Source organism: Ciconia boyciana, chromosome 8, assembly GCF_034638445.1.
Source record: "Ciconia boyciana chromosome 8, ASM3463844v1, whole genome shotgun sequence".
Taxonomy (NCBI): domain Eukaryota; kingdom Metazoa; phylum Chordata; class Aves; order Ciconiiformes; family Ciconiidae; genus Ciconia; species Ciconia boyciana.
In genome coordinates, this window is record NC_132941.1 from 20,692,309 (window position 1) to 20,707,884 (window position 15,576).

Below are 15,576 nucleotides of genomic sequence, written 5' to 3' on the forward strand. Positions count from 1 at the left end.
ATTAATTATCTTCAAAATAAAAATGCTAATATTTTTCAAATATGTGCTCAAGTTCTCAGTTCTCCCTCAGTATAACGTATTTGCTCCAGATAATTTTTACATAATCCAGAAACAGGTTAATTATTCTCAAGGCACTGATGCATAATCTGGAATTTTTCTGTGAGCAATCATCTTTTCCAAATTAGCATAGGATTCACTCTCTATTTTACTGTTGCTATCTCAACAAAAAGCAAGTTCATTGTTAACATCATGATTAAAACTAATTCTTAAAGCCACCAAGAGGGGTCAGACAAAAATAAGTTACTACTGCAGGAAGGCTCCATAAAAGCAACATGGAAAGAAGGGAGAGAGGAGTGTGAGGAGGGACAAGTCGAGATCTTAAGAGAAGAAGTCTGGAGTGGAAGCAGTGATTCCTGCCCTACTTCTGACATGAGGGAATATAATGACAGACTGGAATCTTAATACTTTTAAGGTTTGTAAACAATGGCAGTGATACCTTATTCTATTGATAAAGGAGTGTGCATTTTTATTTGAATGCATTCATTCTGAAGTATAATACAGACATTCATTGGAATTATTACAAATTTGAGTATTATCTAAGTAAATTCCAACTCTTTGCTTTCATTACACTAGTGACTTCTCACTGTCCTCAAATAATAGTCTTTGCAGCATTTCAGAACATGCTTCAACAAATAATGCAGACAAATGGTATACCGGTCCTTTGTGTAATAATGCAGCTGACTGTATATATTAAGGATCAGGAGGTCTGGTACCCGATTCCTTGTCAGTGATAAACTTGAAGAATTTAGATGTAATCAAGGGAATATAGCACCCTTCCAGCATTCACAGGTTTGGGCCCTACCATCTCTACTGCTCCATAAGAACTATGATGAGAAATAACTTCCAGTCTATACTCAACCTTCTGGTATGGAATAGGCATTGATCTCATAACTATAAAAGTTATTTCTCTCCCTAGTCAACACACTGCACACATTTGAGGAAGCACAAGTACTGTTTATAGAATTAGAGACTTCTATCAAACCACAGATATATACCAAAGTTAGTTGTGTATCCAAACTTGTCTAGGTCTATTTTTTCCTTTCATTCCCCCCTCCTTTTGCTGCAGTCCTGTTTTTGCCTTACATCCTCTACCAATCTCTCTGGCACTTAGTTTTTCATTGTCTGAGATGTCCGCTTTTTCCCAGCTGATCCAGACAACTGTAATAATTGTAACAACTTTTTCCACACCTCTACAAATACTCCCCCTGTATGGACTTCTCTAGCTACATCTTTGTGCTTTGCAGCTAATGAGTCCTAAAACTCCTAAGACCCACAGAACCAAAGGAAGAAGTCCTGTTTCAGTCACTAGAAGAAAAGCTTCTTTACTACCTTCTATTATATTTTACCTTATTTGGACTTGGATTTAAAACTGTAATGAAACTGGACAGACAGTTATTTTATCCCAGATGGTGTACCTGTCCTGTAATTTAGAGTAATCATTATTAGTTCAGCAATCAAGGAAGATGTAAGTGAAACACAAATGTTATGACAGAATGAGACTAGGAGTTGCTAACTGCTATACTAAAGGAAAATGAATCAGACAAGAAAGCAAGTTAAAAATCAAGATAGCTGCATTTGGTGCAAGCTATTAATAGTATCTACTTAAGTCCTGATTCCTAACAGGACACTGTCACCCTGTGACAAATTCACTCATCTGTGTTATCTCCCTTGTGCTTCATCATATATTCCAAGATGATAGTTACTCAATTTTTAAATCTTCTCTGGTTACATCTCGACTGTGACCAATCCCACTCTGAATACGTATAGTGAAAAAAAGCTTCCGAATAAGCAAGTGACCAGTCTTACTCACGTGAGACTTCAAGCTATGTACTGTAATAATACCCAGGTTTATTGCTTTAGCTTTAACTTTCCCTTCTGCTCTCAAGCTTCAATACTAGTCTCTGCAAACACATCACCTAAGGCATCAGAGGAACCTAGCTCTGACCTACAGCAACAACTTTTATATAACAGAGGGTTGCGTCTCATCACTGTCTAAACATTCTAATGTGCAATTAAGACAATTTAGCAAGATTCAAAGGGAGACTGGACAGCTTAATGGATCATTAGAATCGACGAAGACACACAAAACCTGCACTATTATTTTATACTACTAATTGTAATTAATACTGAATAAAGGTCTGGGAGATAAGAAGCCTCATTGTAGGAACTGAATCATGTCCACCTATTACAGACTAAAGGGAAACCTTTCCGGAACAGGGCACACCATAGTTTCCTCATAGGAAAGTTTATTTTACCTTCCTATTAGGTCAATGCCGGTGGCACTAGAGGAAAGACACTTAATTAGAAGGGCCACATCTGACATGTGACTGAACAGTGCTGGACAGTTACCATAAACATGGAGCAAGATTGTGCTTATTACCTTTAATTCTTCCAGTGACATAGAGAAAGCCATCCTTGTCTAGTTTTCCTAAATCTCCAGAATGCAGCCACCCATCCTCATCAAAGGCTTCTTTTGTTTTGTCTTCCATATTTAAATAGCCCATGAAAACAGTCCTTCCCCAGAAACAAATTTCTCCATTCCCTTCTGTATCTTCGTCCACCAATTTCACTCTGCAGCCAGGTACTGGTTTACCACAGCTGTTGGAGAAGAGCAGAAAACAACATCTGCAGCACAAAAATATTAAACATAATACTGATAAGATATCTAACATGCCAAATCCCTGAACTTGTCAAAATATTAGTGACTGTAAATAACACCCTGCTGTAACTGTTGAAAGCCATGGAATATTGATTCACTAGGGCAGATATGTTAGGGTATCTAAGCACTTTTTGGCTGTCTATCTTGCCCTGTGCTTCCTGGTTTTTCTCCCTCTGTATCTTCAGGTTTAAAACCACTTTTGTATTTGAGGTCTTGCATTTGAAAGCTATCCCACCCTGGGGCAGGGCTATGATATACATCAGATTTAGTAACTGGTGTTCTGCATATAATGCTGTAGATCACTTTCAGTGCTCTTGGCATGGCATGCTATGGAGGCAATGTGTTCAGCTTCTGACCTGGAAGTTATTTTGCCTCCCAAAGTCATAATAGAGTGGCAATGCCTTGAGAGAAAATAAAATAAGCGATAAGATCTTTGCTGAACTTAGTAAATACTCTTCTCATAGATATAATGAAACATACCATTAAAAAAAAAAAAAAAAAAAAAGGTAAAAAAAGTTACCTGTGCTGCCTGTAAATATAAGGCCCAGATAGGCAATGTGGGCCTGTGGTCTCACTCATCCCATAGGCCTCATACAGGGTGATGTTCAGACCCAAGAAGAAATACAGTGTTTCTGTATTGAGAGGAGCAGCACCAGAAAAGTGCTTCTGACAGGAGGAAAAACCCAGGGCATTGCGTATTTTTGCAAGCACTAAGTAGTCTGCTAACCTTGTCCAGAACTGCTTTAAACCACTGCTGAATACAAAACACACAAGAGAAGGAGACAGTAAGTCAGAGCAACCTATGAAATTTCCAAAACAAAATCAGACACAAATTTTGTTTAGAGATATATTTGCCCTTTGGTTTTGGGCAGTGACAGAAGTTACATTAGTAAGAACAGGTTACGTGTTTGTCCTTTTTTAATTTATTCGGTATCTTTCATTGCTAGTGAACTCCAACTCTTGAGGTGTCTGAATACTGAAAATACATAAAGAATCTATAAAAACATATTGTTTAAAACAAAGCTCTTTTATTCCTGATTATCAGTTAAATGCTCACTGAGAACCTATACCACTAAAATCTGAAATTTGCAGGACCTGAGAAGCTGAATGATCAGACAAGCAAAGCAGTATCACTGCACGATCTTTTGGAACACTATTTTCTATAAGCAATTTCACACTTCATTGTGTCACGCTTTAAAGAACTTTGGAACAGGAAAGAATTGTGAATTAAGTTAATATTTGAATTTATGGAGAAAATTTATGGAGATATAGTTAAATTAACTATATGGAGACTAATTAGTCCATTTATAGTCCATAAATATAACTCCATTTAACTATTATATGGAGATACAGTAACATTAATATTTGAATTTATGGAGAAAAACACTAACGTTATTCAGAACAGAGATAATGTACCTAGAGCTCAGAGAATTCACAAGGGGTGTCCCTGAGTTTGTGTGGAGATGAGATATTCTTACTCACATGGTGCATACCCCAAACTGTCATGAGCCAGTCTGTCTGGGCTGTCCCCCCAAATTTCCCCCCTCTCATACACCTCCTCCAAATTCATGCCCTTTTCTCACACCAGTAACCAGCACTTGTGCAGTCACATGGTGCACTGCATCAGGGAACTCTCCCAGCTGAACACTAACCTGTTCAATTCACAGACGACACAGAGCTGGGGGATGTGTTAGTGGGAGTATGTTCTCGGGGAGGGTGGAAGGACACTTCTAACAGTCACCTGTGTTTAAGATCAGCCTACTGTAATTGATAACTACACCCCCCTTCTTGCATTGTATTTGCTGTGTTGCCAGGCCAAATTTTACTCATTTACACTTAGAGTCTCACTGATGCTTCACAGTTTATTACAAGCAGATAGCTACATTCAGGCTGATGGAAATCTCACTCATTATAATACATACCTGCTTGAGCAGTTTAGATTTCTCTCCAAGCTAAGTGACATAGCCCACGACAGGATTTTCTTCTTCATAAATCCTGACTGAGCAGAAGCATCCTTTAATTTCTCCATGATTTTCTCCCATACTCGGGGAACTCCCATGTGAGATGTTGGCTGCACTTCTTTTAGTGTGTTGATCAAGCTGCCCTGTTAAAATCATTAAATCATTTCAAACCATTGCAAAAGGTCCACAGCAGTGATAAAGAGGTTTGGTCATGCAGTCTGCATCTCGCAACGCTAACATGTAGAACATTACTAAACACGTAGGATATAAAGAAGGACTGCTGAACCTACTTCAGACAGATGCACTAACATGTGCCAGCTCTGACACATCACAGGGAGGTACGTATACAAGAGGGAAAGCGCATTTGTGGTTTAGTTCCTTTTGCCTCCCTTTCCTCCAAAAATTGCTTATACTTCTTTTGCTTTAGATGCATATTCTTCTGCCTTAATAGAAGCTTATGGATCTGGATTATACATTTTAATTGGAGTCTAGAGCACTGGATCATGAGTCTAATGGATTTTAGTTTTCCATAATTTTTATAACAACAGACTCTAAATCTTCATCTTCTGCACCTCTTCAAAGATCATATTCTCTCCTTGGGATGTTTTCTAAGAGGAAGAAATGCAAGCTTAATTAGGTGTAATACAAGACAGATACCTTCAGAGCGTCTGGCTCAGCAAAGTAAACTTGCTCTCCCCATTTTATTCCAGTCCACAGGTCATATATCTGTGCAGCTATGTGGCTGAGTGGGAGATAACTGACTATAGACTCTTGTTGGACCTCTGCAGGCTGCATATCTCCTGCTCTGCTGCAATGTGCTGATGTCCAAGTTATCTATTTAAATAAATAATAAAACACATTAGATATAATAAAACACATAGAACACTTTTAACACAAACCAAGGATCCTCATGCTATGCTAATGTAACTATGAAGAATCTGTGCTCACAGAAATTGCTGAAGGCATTGCAATCTTTGACAACACACCAGACTGTCAATTTCCTGGGGGACACTCAGTCAAAAGCAAGATGAACTTAGCAGCAACATAGACTTGCAGATAACATAAGTAAACGCAGTCTTTCTGCTACCTGACTGGGCTATGAACACTACCAACTCCCCACGCCCTAGTGACACACTGAGCAGGGAAGCCATGGGCTGGATGGGTCAGGAGTAAATTCATCTGCCTTTTCTTTTGCAACTCTCCTACTGTGCATACTTTCTATCAAGAAGGCACTTTTCACCAGTGCTATGTGTATATGCTTACCTGAAAAAGAACAATAAATACTCAGTGATGTCTGAGCTCACACAACAGTTTAGTATCAGCAATGAGCTCATTTTCTTGTATTGGTCATCACCTGGCTAAGCACTAATGAGGAAGATAGCAGCTGTATTCTGCTCCTCTGGAAGCCTCCAGGATATTCACCACGGTGGTTCACAAGGAACACTCCCCCGCACACCCCTTCACCCCCTACCATGAGCAACACTGCATGTGTGAATATTTTTGAAGATGTACTGCTTGACTTCTTAGTGGAACTGTATGATGTTTCCCCCCCTTCTTCCTAATTCCCACTTTATCTCAGAAGATGCAGTTCAAGGATGCTAAATATGCATACCTTCATTATCAGAATATAGCACATGGAAGACCCACAAATATATATGATGGTATGGGGCGGGGGAAGATACATGTGCACAGCAAAAAAAAAAAAAAAAACCACCACAAAACAAAACAAAACCAAAAAAGAAACAGCTCTTTCTCAGAGGAGTCTGTAATCTAAAATGGGTAAGGCAGGACACAGAAATGAGATTATTCAAGACGGCAGGGAAGAGATATAAATCACATGCAATACCTGTTATCACAGTATGTTCCTGCCAGCTCCTTTTCTTTGTAATAAATTACAAGGTACGAGTGTACATTTGGTCTAAGAAAATACAGATTCTCAAGAGAGGTTTTTAAGGAGCAGCATCCTGTCAGGCCAGGCCACTCCAAGTTTAGATGGCAGCACTGGACAAGTGGCTATGGGAGACTTACACAGCAGGCAGAATGGGATGTCTTTGCGATGTGGCTATATTGATTGCTTATCCTCCTTATCCTTCAAGCCTCACAGCACACAGGCACACTCACAGCAGATCTGTATAGGTGCATATATGACTGACTCAGCATTGGTTTTGCACATGGACAGTTGCAAACATCTTTTGACTAAAGAAGGGAGCAGCACAGTTACAGGCAAGGCATGTTTTCCACTGTTCGTCAACATAAAAATAGTCTGTGATCAGCAGCCAGGAATAGTTTGGCAGCTAACATGGAAATGACACCAGACTCCTCTGAGATGGAAGAGTATTAGGATTTGCAACGTCAGATTACTCTTTTTGTCTATCTAGTCCACTATGTTCTGCTTCCAGATACTACCGAACTGATTCCCTACATTTGGGTGAATTCCTCCTCACAGAGTGCATGTCTGCAATAGTTTCTGCATTATTTTATGGAGAGGCCACAACTTAGACCAGCCCTTTCACAGATTGTCTATGTGTTCAGAAAGGCTCCCTAGCACTTTCCACTCTCACCCAGCCCTGTTAAAAGTATATATATATAAAAAATGAAAACAACTACAGTCCAGATCTTTGCCAGCAGACCTCTGAGGAAAGTCCTTTTTGCAAATGACTTTGCTTTTCTCTATCACTGAAAAATTTTCTGTTCGCAAGAATGCAGGTAGGTCTATTGTAAGCACCAGGACTATGCACTAGAGTTGTATTATCCTCCAGTGATGGATGTAGAAACCCAAGTCTAGAAATATAATAATACCAAAGTTAAAAAAAAACAAAACACCACATATCCATCCCCAATTTTAATAAAATTTGCAAAAGCAGTCTATCAGGCTGTTTTTATAGTGGCTGGCTGATGTATATGATTTGTTTGTTTTAAGATGACCTGTGACATCACCTGAGAGACTTTATGGCAATCTATGAATTATATTTATGAAAATATGCATTATATCTCACAAGAAAATCAGTGGATAAAAAAACTGGTATTCATAACAAACTGTTCAACCTTGTGAAGTGCTAGCTGGAATAGAGTTTCATTCTCTACCATGCTTATACTTTACCAGAAACAGCCGACTGCATTTTGAATATTGCTTTGTAGTACACTATCCATGTTGCAAAAGCAAAAGAATTTCAAGGCTCCAGTATGTACCAGTCATTTCAAAACACAGGAATAGATATCCTCATACTTTGCTATTTTTATGCTACAGAAAGAGCCTAAAGTACATACATTGTCATGACTCAGCATGGCTCCTTTTGGCTTCCCAGTTGTTCCAGATGTGTATATTAGCACACAGCATTGATTTGGCTTTTGGGAGTTAATAATATCATCCAAAGTAGTATCAGATATGTCATCTCCCAACTCCAGAAACTCTTCCATCTAGAACATGTAACAGAAAATACAGGATATCAAATGGCTTCTTACAAGCGGGAAAGACACAGTACCTTATCAGTCTGAAAAATGGCAGAAAACTTCAGTGCCTTGCTCTGAACATGTTTCCAAGGTGAGTTTCACCAGGTCTTGCCTATGTAAGAAGTATGATAGACTAGCTTAGAACGTTATGTGCAAATTGCAAATAGACTATCTAAAATTGTGCTGCCATGAGTCTTTTCAGTGTCTAAGAAGGAAATGGTAATACTTTTCCTCCTCCAAGATGGACACTATGGACAAGTCATAGAGGCTAAAATCCTGTTAGTGTATCACACTGTTAGAATGATATTTGAGTCTTATTTAAAGGAATCTGGATGTACCATTTTTAAGTAAGAGTACACTTATGACATTCCATCTATAATTCCTTCTCCTCTATATCAATACAAATATAAAGCAATTGGATGAAAGCTTCTTTGCAAAAGCATCATCACCTAGATTTGTGAACGTTTGCCCAAATTATCTGCTATTTTATAGCAAACAGAGCATATGATGCTGGTCACAACTTCCATTCAAATTTGGCTCAATCTAGAATGAGCTAAGCCTTTTATGATGCTGGACTTTTGTGCCACACAAACTGGCCCAGAAGAATACTGAACCTGATTCTCTATGTTACATTGGTTGCTCCCAGATACTTCTATTGCATGCACCTGATATGCTGCTAAGTGTACCATTGATTTCAATAGTAATTGAAAACTACGGTATAACAAAATTTTTTGAGAAAGTCAATAACCAAACTGTCAGTTTCCCATTGGAATCAGATGATTCATACTGTGCTACAGAACTGTGTTATTCAAATACAAGATGCAGCACCTCTACCCTTCAATGATTTCTTGGAAATATATCTAGGACCACATAGCAGTAAAGGGGATGATGCGAAGAACAGCAAAGGTAAAAAAGGAGAGTCTGTGCTTGAGGCAGAGTTCATTGCTTCCTTCAGACCTCTGCCATTGCCAGTGTGTTACTAAGGTTACAACAGTTAGCCTCTGTGGCACCTAGACTTCCTTTTCTTGGGCAGCAAGGCTGTCCTAAGTATTCTAATTACCAACTATCAGTTTTATACTTCCTTTGAACAAACCACATCTCTGAAGAGAGGCAGTACAATGCGCAGCTCTGTAGCAAGTAGAGGATTTGTCACATCCTATCCCTTCACAGAGAATGTGGCTGCATCCATTTCCCTAGCTCCTGGCAAGTCTGGAGGTGTCAAGGTGTAATTGTTTCTGTGACTTAGCAGTTGTTCCTGTTTTCTTGACCTTACTGTCTTCTCATACTAGAATGTGTTAATCACTGTGAACCTGTGGCCTAGGCTTTGTTTACTGAACAGTACCTGCAACAGACAGTGTTCCCATTCCACAGAGTGTGAAAGGTACAGTCACACACACTACTGACTTTGCATTTGCCTTCTGGAAACATGCACTGATCGGTGAACTAGGGCTCTGTCCTTACAGCAGCAATTGCTCGTTACATGTTAGCTGTCAACTTGCAACACAAATCTCTTTTATCAAATGCCATGTGGTTCAGGTGGTTTGCTTTACATCAAACCTAATAAACAACCATTTCTGCCTTTGGTGATTCGATCTCTGATTTTTCCTTTAGACGACGTGAACTATGGCAAATGTCAGACACTCTCCCTTCTTCATTGAGAAAATGTGTCCAACATGACACCTGAACAGGGGTGTTTTCAAATATATTAGTACTCAGGCATTTAGGTTTCAGCAACTGAATGTTGTTCGAGAATTAACCGCTAGCACTTATTCCTTTTACTAAGAAATATAAATACTAATATCACTTTGTATGAATTTTTTTATTGTACTGAGATGCAAGGCATACTCTATACCAGTAGGTACAGTATTGTAACAGTAACTGTTTATTATTAACAGTTACATGCTATTCAACATAGCAAAAGAAGATATTAAAACAAGTGCAGTAGATTTTTTCTTGGGTACCTAGTAACCCCTCAGATTATCAAAACTGCAAATATTTTTAAATATTTCTACGCTGTTCACTCTTCATTAATATTTTTTTTCCGCAGTGGAAGATTTTCAGCCCAGAATCTGATAATCCATAGTCCACTTAAAATGCTGACTTTTGTATTCCTACTACTTAACTATTTTGAATTTTATTTTCAAAATATATTGGAATGACGTGTTTACGAAAATCTGTTCTGCTTAAAGTCCTCATATTTCTTAAATTAAAGGCTGGACTTCTACCACTTAGAAACTTCTGATCCTGACTTTGTCCCTTTTTCTACTTTATTTTTACCATGTGATATGAAGTTTCTACATATACTAAGAAAATGTGTGCTTCTGTGTAGTCCATAGTTATTTCTCGTCACTTGTTGCCTACCACCAGAAATATTTGGTGCAAACAAAACACAACTATCATCTGTAAAAGTACAAGCATTTTCATGGTCTTGGATCCAGTGTAACTAACCACAGTTCAGTTTTCACTAGCACCAGTGGACAACTTTTATTTTTAATGGTTTGAGAGTACACATTCCCACCTGAAGCCTATACGTGTTTTGTTAATCCAGTCAAGTAAAAAGTGAGGAAGACACAAGACAGACAGTTAAGCAAGGTAGCTCTAATTTTAAATGTCAATTATCAAACATGAAGTTACAGGTAAATTAAGCAGAAAAAGCTGATTAAGCTTTTGAATGTGTTTGCTGGAACACAACAATGCATTCTAAATGGTAGACATTCCACAGATAAAACATAGTAGAAATTCGTCAAATAATACCCCATGAATTATAACTCTGTTATAGCATTCACATACCGTATACAAATTTGGATATGTCTCTGAAATGGAGTCCTTATATAGCACAACAGCTTTCAAGTGTGGCAAGCGATTCCAGATCTGTTGGATTTTTTAAAACAAATTTATTATTTATTATTTATATCTTGTGTGGGTTTTTTTCCACTAAAATCCTGCCAAAACTGTAATAGCTTGACAGTCACAGGAAACCTCCTGCTTCCCTCCACCCTCAAATATTCTCCTCTGAACTCACAACCAAATAAGCTCAACAAGAGGGGGAGAGGAAGGGGGGGAAAAAAAAAAAGGAGGGAAAATAGGAGACGCTACAGAGTCTGCTCTAGAAAATCTGTTTTCAGTCAAATGATTAAAAAAAAAAAAAAAAGATACATCAGAAATGGCTCCTCAGCATCCTTTCTCATAATGCACCAAAGGGCACATCAAGGAACAGTCTAGGTCAAGCTAGAAGATGACCCTAGCCGCTATGGTTACCAGTAAAGATAGAGGAAGTTCCTCAGCAAAAACTGTTGTTAAACTACTAAAAAAACATTCTACCTTCTTAAAGAAAAAAAGGAAAGGAAGCCATATGCACATTTTGAGGATCAATAAAAATATAAAGTTGCAGGCTTACAGGCAGACAGCAATGGCTGCTGCTTTCAGTAGCTCTTTCTCTGCTTTGCATGGCCTGCAGAGAGCATTCATTTCACTAAATTTTCTGGGACCCAGTGCCTCATAGATGCCTTTGAATTAATCACATTCTGAACTGACTTGATCAATCTGTGCTAATACAAAAGCAGTAGCTTGACAGTAGCCATTATGTATATATTAATAGAAGGATAACAATTGAAATGTTATGTTATTATTTCAGTTTTGGGCTCTTCCAGAAAAAAAAAGTTTAAAAAACGCTTCAGCTGGATAAAGCAGTGTTGGCCAGAGCTGTCTCTTCTTTTTCTACATAAAAATGTGTATGAATCAAATCCCTCAAGTTCTTCAATTTATATTCTTCTCTCCATGTTCATGACAGCATAGCCTGGTACTTAGTCAATGACACTGCAAGAAGGCTTGTCTGATTGTACGTTTTTCCAGAATACTTATAAAAATCTCTCTTCCTCCAAATCACATATAAAACACAACTACAAAATACAAAGCAATTAATGTATAACTTATATGAAATACATTTGAAAAAAATCCACAGATATTTTCTCTCTGGTAGGCACATGTTTTTGGCAGAAGACTTCATCATGGAGGGCCCCCATCCTTCAGCAAACAGTGCAATTTGATGCAAGTTTGATGACTCATCTGCAGCCATGGGCCTCCCTCAACATCTTACTGACAGAGACAAACCCTTCCCAGGGAGCTGCCCTGTGTTCCTCCTCCAAGTCGTGCAACAGGGATCTTTCTGTGAAGTTGGTCTTTCAATCTGGCACCCTCGCAGAAACCCACTCAAAGCTGCCAAAGAGTTTTGTCAAAATTGTAACTGTTCACTTAAAGAGCCTCCTCCTTTCTCACTAAAGTCTATCTCATGTCAACCATCATGCTATCAAAGTGCAGGAAATTCATCAGCCTTAATGGTTAATATTACGAGAAGGCAAAGATGACATTTTGGAAAGAGGAAATTCTGAACACTAACATCCTTAATATTTAAATGGAAGGCCTTTACAAACTTGCATCATCCTAATCTCTTCCATTCAAGTGGTCTCTGCTTTTCCAAACAGAATCAAGTGGTGACATTATGAAAATGCGGGTTTTTTCCACATAAGTTTGCAGGGAACCAGCCAGTGAACTCTCTGCTGGAGAGAATCAGAATTGCTTAGGCATGAGCCACAGACACTATAGAGAACAGAGCTGCAAGTTACCCAATAGCTCAAACACCAGATACCAGATTTCCGAATAAGAACACTCCCATGAAACTTTTCATGGAACAAATAGTGAATATGGTATTTGGGACCAATACAGCATCAAGAAATGGGAAAATTACGGCTTTTAAGTAACCATTCAGCCACCTTGTACCTGCATTATCTTGTCCAATTGTTTCTGATTTTCCACAACCATGATATTGGTTTTGCTGTCATGAGCAATGTAGTGGCAGGCCTCTGGAGAATTGGTTGTATATATTCCTGTGACAATTCCTCTGTATCAAAAATAAGTGTGTATATATATATATATGTATATAAAAGAACATATATTCATATACATACACACACACACATATACATGCACTTAGTATCAAAAAAGAGAATAATAATCAAAGATCAGATGAAAGCTGAGAGAGTATGAAGATGTGAAAGTAAACAGCAGCACAGCTGTTACGTTTGTTTCAAGTATTCAGATATACATTAATATCTCTGATATATGCACATTGCAAAAACTAATCTCTGAACTCTATTCAGTAGAAGATGCCGTAGGCTAGGACTCAACATTTTAACCCACTTGAGGTTACACGAGAGTTAGCTCAGGAAGTGGTAAAAAAAACCCACTTATGACCTCATTCTGTCCAAGCTGCGCACAGATACCAATCTGAATTTCACTAGCACAGGACCAGCTTAAGAGGTAAAATCCAAATTGTATAAACAGGTATTAGGACAGAAGGAATCAGGCTAGTTAGTATTTATCTGTCACTTCATCTACTTGAACATATCTTGCTGTAGATAAATATCATTAATATAAAACTGGGAGTCTCATATTTTTCCCACATCTTCCAGTGATAAGATACTGTACAATAGGTTCTGTGTGACTATCCCAGTTAAGCCTATGGACAAACAGGATCAATTTATGAGTGTCTGGACTACTGAAAGCTATGAGACTGCAGCAGGTAGCTGAGCATGCTAATCAGCTGCAGCACAACTTCCAAGATATGACACCAAATACTGATTTGCTATATTTCCAGACCTAGCAAAACAGAAATCCCCAAATCCCCCACAAAACCAACCAACAACAAAAAAAATTCTTACCCAGCAAAAACAGCTCCAACAGCTGAGATGAACCATTCTGGAGAATTAAATCCAAGGATTGCTACGCTGTGGAATCGTTCAAGACCAAGCTTAAAAATAGTAAGCATAAGGTTATATAATATAGGCACACTGGAGAAACATATAGCATGAAACATACATACAAATATAAACCACGGAACGTTTTGATTTACTGAAGTATTGACAAGACATGTCCACACACATCTCTGTGCATTGATATCCACAGCAAAACCAGTATTTATCAGCAATTAACATGATCTAAACTTTCCACTACCTTCTCCTGTCTGGTTGAGCTCTGCTGTCCAGAAAGGCCTGAAAAACAGAACTTTTCAATATGAACATGAGCATAATGAGTGCTAATCTTACCCTATGTTTAGGATGCTTTAAAATTTGTCTTTATCTTGCCAAATTCATGACAGTGCTGCTTTCACCTATTTTTCTTTTTTTAATCTTAAGGCCTTATGCTGAGCTTTGTACCCATGCCCCAGTGAGAGAGTGTACACAGCGGCTCTTCACCTGCAGTCAAGTTCCCTTGACAGCAGTGTTATCTCTGACCAAAATCAATTTTCATCATTATTATTTCAATAAAGAACACGACTGCTGATGTTCAATTCATGGGAAAAGCCTCTTATATTGTGTGTGTGTGTGTGTGGGGTGTTTGGTGTTTGTTTTTGTTTGGCAGTTGTTTGGTGTTTTGGGGTGGGGGTTTTTTTTGTTTGTTTTGGTTTTTTTTTAAGGAGACAAAGGGAGAAAAAGGAATTGGTTTTGTTTCCTGTACCTACCTTCAAGAAGCTCTTGGCTGCTTTCCTGGAGAGGCAATAATACTCTGAAAAAGTTATCTTCTCCCACTTTCCATTCTTTTTGCTGGCCAAAGCATTAAGGGATCCGTATTTTTCTAGGCTCTCCTTGAACATCTGATGAACTGTTATGGGAGTCTGTGGACATGAGTTATCTATTCTCAGTCTGACTCTGCCATCAGCAAAGGAAGTCCACAGAGAGTCTGGAAAGTAAAGCATTATCATCAAGGTATTCTATCATTGAAAAATACCGTGTGACTTTCGACCAAAACACAAGAGGATTGAATAAAGACCGCAGGACTGAGCACAAGTCTGGCACTTCCCACCTTTTGAGAAAGGGGCTTTCCAATTTTATAACTATCAAATATGCCATGTAGAAAGAGAAATCTGTATTTCTTATGCTTTTTTCTACATCTTGAATAGAAGTGCCACCATACAGAATTACGCTGATCTTCTGTGTGTTACAGGCACACCACCAATTCCAGAATAATCTGTTTGTCCATGCTCAGCCCTGCACAACCCACTATCCCTTGAGCTAATGGAGTAGCTGGTGAATCAGAAGGCTACAGAGATCTGAAAGATCTGAAACCTCTGACCCTGTTCAGCATCCAAACTCCTTTTGCTTGCCATTGCTCTTTCCTCCCTCCTTCCCCTCCAGCTATTCTCCTTCATCCTGCCCCTGTTCCCCACTACTTCCCACAGTTTTTTTCCTTGGTCATCTGCCCTGTGTTCTAGTATGTATATCCACTCCACCCACTCCTGTCTTGTCCTATTTCCACATTAACTTTCACCTTCTTCTGCTCTTGCCTTCCTCACCCTGTCCCTCTACCATCCACTTCCCCCTCATCCCTGTATTTTTCCTCCCCTTCCTTGACAGGAGACAGACACAGAGCACCAACTAATGTCACTTGGCT

The 15,576-nt window shown here is 38.7% G+C and overlaps 1 protein-coding gene across 1 annotated transcript in view; it reads right to left on the minus strand.

Moving 5' to 3' along the window:
- Positions 1-15,576, minus strand: part of ACSBG1 (acyl-CoA synthetase bubblegum family member 1) — a 40,970-nt gene that overhangs the window by 2,577 nt on the left and 22,817 nt on the right. Inside the window, exons 3-11 of the mRNA XM_072870342.1 lie at positions 14,648-14,865; positions 13,848-13,936; positions 12,907-13,027; positions 10,921-11,001; positions 7,948-8,097; positions 5,338-5,514; positions 4,642-4,823; positions 3,240-3,473; positions 2,441-2,658 (exon numbers count right to left, since the gene is read on the minus strand). Of these exons, the coding sequence (XP_072726443.1) occupies positions 2,441-2,658; positions 3,240-3,473; positions 4,642-4,823; positions 5,338-5,514; positions 7,948-8,097; positions 10,921-11,001; positions 12,907-13,027; positions 13,848-13,936; positions 14,648-14,865 (1,470 nt within the window). The remainder of the gene's footprint in view (positions 1-2,440; positions 2,659-3,239; positions 3,474-4,641; positions 4,824-5,337; positions 5,515-7,947; positions 8,098-10,920; positions 11,002-12,906; positions 13,028-13,847; positions 13,937-14,647; positions 14,866-15,576) is intronic.